The 6,300-nt window shown below is 34.3% G+C and overlaps 1 protein-coding gene and 1 pseudogene across 1 annotated transcript; one reads left to right on the top strand and one right to left on the bottom strand.

Moving 5' to 3' along the window:
• Window positions 1-1,114: 1,114 nt before the first annotated feature.
• Window positions 1,115-3,495, top strand: LOC121217879 (beta-glucosidase BoGH3B-like; annotated as a pseudogene).
• Window positions 3,496-4,349: 854 nt separating this feature from the next.
• Window positions 4,350-5,177, bottom strand: LOC121229412 (heavy metal-associated isoprenylated plant protein 24). Its single transcript, XM_041113643.1, has 2 exons — window positions 4,769-5,177; window positions 4,350-4,700 (listed from the first exon to the last, which is right to left on the bottom strand). The coding sequence occupies exons 1-2, from the start codon at window positions 4,923-4,925 to the stop codon at window positions 4,405-4,407; spliced, it is 453 nt and encodes a 150-aa protein (XP_040969577.1). The 5' UTR covers window positions 4,926-5,177; the 3' UTR covers window positions 4,350-4,404.
• Between the last annotated feature and the right edge of the window lie 1,123 nt (window positions 5,178-6,300).

The raw sequence follows: 6,300 nt of genomic DNA on the forward strand, positions 1-6,300 counted from the left end.
TCTTTCTTCTTCTTCTCCAACTCTTGAATTCGATTCTTCATAACTTTCTCTTCCCTCTTTCCTCTTTCCTTTTCTTCTCTATTCATTCTCTCCTCCTTGGCCCTCCTCTTCTGCTCTTCTTTTCTCTCTTTTTCCTTTGCTTTCTTTCTCTTTCTATCTCTTTCAGCTTTTCTCTTGTGAGTTGTCTTTTCACACTGAAACACATTGGGCTGTATTCTTTGCAAGTACTCTTTCTCTTTCAATGTTGAATTATTTATAAATGGTTGTTTAGCAAACTTTTGGGGTTTTATCCATGAGTGGTTTTCTCCCTTTGTTCTTATCATATTAATATTAATTACCCATTGCCGTCCAAAGGCCAGCCATTGTCTCACTTTTGACTCCATACAATCTATTTGTATTCTTATTGTATATTGAAAATAAGGTTTAAAGCTAATTTTGGGCTTTGAGCTATATTTGGTTTCTCATACTTAAACTATAATTTTGTTAACGGTTCATTCTAGTTTTTATAATAGCATTAAAAAAACTGTTAACATGTGTTGTCGACAAAATGTGCAACATGATACCTTTAGCCATTAAGAACATGACTCATTGTACTCAAATATATTGAAATTAATATATGCAAAAATAAAATAAATTTCAGCTTGCATATTAAGTCCAAATTAACTCTAGACTCAATTATCACTAAAAATGAAGAAAAGATGCAAATTATCGACAGAACATACTAATGACACTAACATAATAATTTAGTTCGAAATCAAGCTCAAGTGTGAAAGTAAACTAAACTTTAGCTTCAGAGAGTGCCGAAATCTTAGACAAGATTTTGTTTGTTTGCTTGTGGAGAACATGTAATAATGCAGTAGCTAAAAGATGAATATACTGCATTTTTTGTTCTAATAATAGATAATAAACCCTATCACTTTTAGGATGCCATAGTTAGGCTTAGGAATTAAGTAAATTCATGGTACATGGTAGAGGCAGACACTTTTTACTTTAATTGATTTAGTAAACAATTTCAAAGGTTGTTTACATGTCCATGCAAAGCGCGGAACAGTTATCTAATCTTTTTTAATTTTGGAATTTCTTTACATTTTATTCGTTGTTGGAAGACATTACAATCTATTTATATATGCTCTATTAACCTAGTAACTAATCATACTGGTTCCAGTGCTTGAAATGAAATCTAATACAACGATGAGCAGAAAGTCAGTTTCCCTAGTGGGACTTGTGATACTGTGCTGCCATGCTTCACTGACTGAGCAGCGACTGCAGGGCATATTCAAAGATCCAAAGGAACCAATTGACGAAAGGGTTAAAGACCTTTGGGGAAGATGAACCTAGAAGAAAGGTCGGGCAAATGACGCAAATCGAACGTAAAAATGCGTCGGCAGAATCCTCAAGAGTTACTTCATTGGTAGTGTCTTGAGTGGTGGAGGAAGTACACCAGGTAAACGCTACTGTGAAAGAGTGGGTGGACATGGTGAATGGCATGCAACAGGCTTCTTTCCACTCGTCTTGGTATTCCAATGATCTATGGAATTGATGCTGTTCATGGCCATAACAATGTTATGAATGCAACCATTTTCCCACATAATGTTGGCCTGGTGTAACCAGGATCCCCAACTTCTTAAAGAGATTGGAGCTGCAACTGCACTCGAAGTTCGAGCCACTGGCATTCCTTATGCTTTACCCCCTGCATTGCTGTAAGCAACATAATTAATCCTTGGGTAAATTACACCATTAATCATTAAAATATGAATATGTTTTTTTGTTTTGGTTAGCATCTATTCAAAATTTTCATTAAGTAACTCGGCTATTAAAATGTTATATGACTTCTTTCCCTTCTTTTTACATTTTAGTTTTTTTTTATCAACAGCTTAAATGTCAGGTATCTGCAATCAAATTCAAACAGTTTTTCCTCGGATCTCCGACACTTACCATCAGATTAACTTAGATTTAAGGTATGTATTTACTAATCGCTAATCATCTAATCATTGCTTGAAGCTCACAGGAAGAATTTTTTCTTAAAAAAAATATTTATCAACCCAGTGACTTTAATAAAAACTTGACTTAAATGAAGATTTTGAATAGTTTAATTTTAAATTGTAACTATTTTTAATTAAGTGATTAAATAATAAAAAATTACTTATAATTTAATGATTAATGGTGCAGTTTTCGTTAGTCATTTTCAAAACAAAAATCATTGACATTTACAGGTGTCTATATATATATGTAGGTTTGCAGAGATCCTAGATGGGGCGATGTTATGAGAGCTATAGTGAAGACCACAGAATTGTCCAACAGCTGACTGAGATCATCGATGGGTTACAAGGAGAAGCCAAAACTGACATGAAGGGCATGCCATATGTTAATGGGAAGTATGTAAACAACTGATATTTATATATATATTATATCATATTAATCAATGATTTGATCATGTGGTATATGATGTTAGAACAAAAGTAGCAGGTAGTTCCAAACACTACGTTGGTGATGGCGGCACCGTCAAAGGCATTAACGAGAACAACACCATCGTGGACGACTCAGCCTTGTATGGCATGCATATGGCTGCTTACGTTAATTCAGTAGCCAAGGGTATTGCCACCATCATGGCTTCTTATTCAAGTATTAACGGAGTTAAGATGCATGCTCATAAACAGCTGCTTACAGACTACCTTAAAGGCAAACTTGGTTTCAAGGTTAAAACTAATTTAGCACATTCATGAGCCCAGATTATGATGTTTCTTACTTAAATTTTATGAATATGGCAGGGTTCATCATCTCGGATGGGAAGGAATCGACAGGATCACCTCTCCCGCACATTCCAACTACAGTTATTCAATTCAAGCTTCAATAATGCTGGTATTGACATGGTCAGTTGCAGACTTGTAGGTGTTATATGTTATTACTTAAAAAACTATATTGTTTGAGGGTCGCTGATATTGCTTCCAGGTTATGGTTCCTTACACACTACACAGAATTTATGATGGCTTGATTGATTTGGTTAAGAAGAATGCAATTCCAATGAGCCGAATTGACGACGCCCGGTGTCGAGAATATTGCGTGTTAAGTTCGCCATGGGACTCTTTGAAAATTCCCTTAGGTGATTACAGTTTAATTAACGAGGGTTGGGTCACAGGTGAGTTGTTGCCATTGCACAAACTATACAACAGGTTTTAATGAAACCTTGTTGTATATTTAAGGATGAAGATTCGATTGAAAAACTGAATTAGGTTTAATCGAATTGAATTATTTGAATTATTTGGTTTTTTCCATTCGACCCAATATTCAGCTGTTTCTTTCAAAAACCAACTAAAACACTCACTGCAGAAGCATAGAGAATTGGCAAGGCAAGCAGTGAGGAAATCACTTGTACTATTGAAAAATGGAAAGCCAGGAAATCCACCTATTTTGCCTCTCCCAAAGAATGCTGGCAAGATAGTTGTTGCAGGATCCCATGCTAACAATTTGGGCTATCAGTGCGGTGGTTGGATATAGGGCAAGGAGCATGGGACATGGACTGCAGATGTATCATATATAATTTTAAAACAAAAAAAAATACACATATACTCTACAACAATTAGAGCAGGAACCACCATCCAATCAAAGCATGGAAAACCACCAATGCAAGAAGAAACTAGCGATACCTACTCTAGAAGGAAAGATGACTAGGATAGTGGTGGTTGGTGAGTACTTACGCAGAGACAAATGTATAGCAAAATGACCATCCCTGACCAGTCGGCATGATCAAACTTGCAAAAAAAAATGCTGTGGTTACATCGTGCGGGCGTCCAGTGATAGAGCCATATGTGACAGATAGACGCCTGGTAGCGGCTTGGCTACTGGAGTGAAGGACAAGGGGTGGCTGATGTCCTATTTGGTGACTATGGATTCACAGGCAAGCTAGCTCGTACTTGTTTAAGAGAGTAGATCAGCTTCCTATGAATTATGGGGATCCCAAATATGATCCACTTTTTCCTTTCGGTTTTGGACTTGAGACTAAGCCCATCCCTCCACTAAAAAACCTGAGTTATAAATAAAGAATAAATGATAGATAAACCAGCTTAGTTTTTTTTTGATAATTTTCCTTTTGGGTAAATCAAGTGTCACTGACGGAAAAGAAAAACACCATTGCCTCTTCTCACAACAATAGAGGATGATGTTTGTGTTTAGCTGATCTTATTTTACTAACCTTTTTTATTAATATAATTATATTTTCCAGAGGAAAAAAACAGAAGGACAACTATAGAGACGATGCTAATACACATCAAATCAATAATTGTCCCAAAGCTACTCATACAGTTCCCCTCATTTGCTCACAACGTAGCACAAAATCTCCAAGAAAATTTGTGTTGCAAGTAAAACTTTACAATCCTCTTATTACCACTTGTTATTATTATTAGTGTTTTACATGATGGAGCAAGCATTAGGGTTATCATCACTGAACAAGTTGGTGTAGCGGTTGTCAATGGTGGTCTCAGAAACGGTGGCACTGGCCGGAACCTTCCTGACATGATTGGGAGGAGCTTTCTTGTCGTAAGCTTGAGCCACATAAGGATTAGCCACCAGAGTGTAAGGCACATAAGGCCACAATTCCACCTTCTTCTTGGTTGACTGCGCAGCCGCCAGTACTTTCTTTGCCTCTACGTAACCCGTCACGGTGGCCTTTTGTTGTTTTAAGTCCACGTCCACAGACTTTGCCCCTACCAAAATCCAGCATTAATTTAATGATGATTCATAATTTATTTGGTATATGGTAAATGAAGGTTACCCTTTACGCCGGAGAGGACCTTCTTGACCTTACGAGCACAACCTTCACAATCCATCCTGATTTTGAGAGCTACAGTTTGAATTTGCTTCTTCTTCTTCTTCTTCTTCACGCTGCTAAGCAAATCAGAGATGTATTCCAAGGTGCCTTCTACTCCCATCTTTTGTAATATGATTTGAAGGATTAGTATACTGGATTTTGATCCAAACAAATAAAGAACTATATATATAAGATGGGTCAAGTCTTGGGTTGAAGACAAGGACTATTCCACACTACCTTTCGTCTCAAATGGATATATATAAAATAAATGCAAAAGAAAGAAGCGTAAAGACTAGAAAGTAGGGAAGTGGGATTTCTCGCCATGGAAACCTTTGCATGCATGGATTTATAGAGAGAGAATGTAATATTTAACCGAACAAATAAAACATCTTAATTAAGGTGATATATATTGAGTTTAATTTTAGGAGTACAAGATATTAAAAAGTGGGGTTTCTCCTGGAAACTCCACGAAACTTCCTTGGGACATACAGGATTTTCTCCCTTTTCACTCTTTTTCTCATGGAGGAACCAACACTAAAGTTTTTTTGCTTATAAAAATCTTCCCTTTAAACCTTCACTTTTTCCTTGATTTTTTATATAACCTTATGTTGATGGAGAATATTAGAGAAAAAAAAAGTGTTTAATTAGATGTTATTAAGAATTACGTATTTAGTAAAAGGAAATTGAAAATTCAATCCAATTCACTCAATAACAGAGTTTAATGCTTTAGAAATACTAATTAATGTGAAAGCCAAGCAGGTGAAAGTGCCCCATGGAAAGGAGACAAATATACATAAGTTTAAAAAACAAATATTACCTTCTAAAACCCCATCTAAAAGTAGATAAAATTAAAAAACCTTCCTAAATCTCTTTACTTTTTCGAAAAATCAAACCAAATTTTTTCTTAAAAAAAAGCCATACTTAATAAATGTTCCAACATTAAAAATTCATCGATTAAATCTTTTGACTAATGATTTTTGTTGTTTACTATAACTATAGCTGCTCAACTGTGTCGTAATATTGAAATGGCCACAAAATTCAAACTTATCAAAGTATATATTATTTAAAAATTAAAAAAATTTATTTAAAAATTCGAGTCAGAATAAACCTAAATAAATATATATTTAAGTTTATTTTAATCTAGATAACTATTTATCTATGTTCATTCAAGATATAATTTTAAAAAATTTCAAAATATATAAAAATTATACATCATAATTCAATTAAGATCATATTTAAATGAACCCGACGTTCATGTTCAAGTTCATTTTGGACTTCATTTTTTGAATTTTGCACGTTAATAACAATAATTATTAACATCGATTATCACATAAATATTATGACAATTAATTGATAATTGTTAATTGATATGTCAACACAATAATAGTCAATTGATAGTATATATTAAAAATTTCAATTGATAGATTTTAATATCAAATTTAATTGATTTTTTGAAAAAAATAATAATGCTTATTAACCCTTTAACCAATCAATAA

This window comes from Gossypium hirsutum, chromosome A01 (genome assembly GCF_007990345.1).
Source record: "Gossypium hirsutum isolate 1008001.06 chromosome A01, Gossypium_hirsutum_v2.1, whole genome shotgun sequence".
Classification (NCBI taxonomy): domain Eukaryota; kingdom Viridiplantae; phylum Streptophyta; class Magnoliopsida; order Malvales; family Malvaceae; genus Gossypium; species Gossypium hirsutum.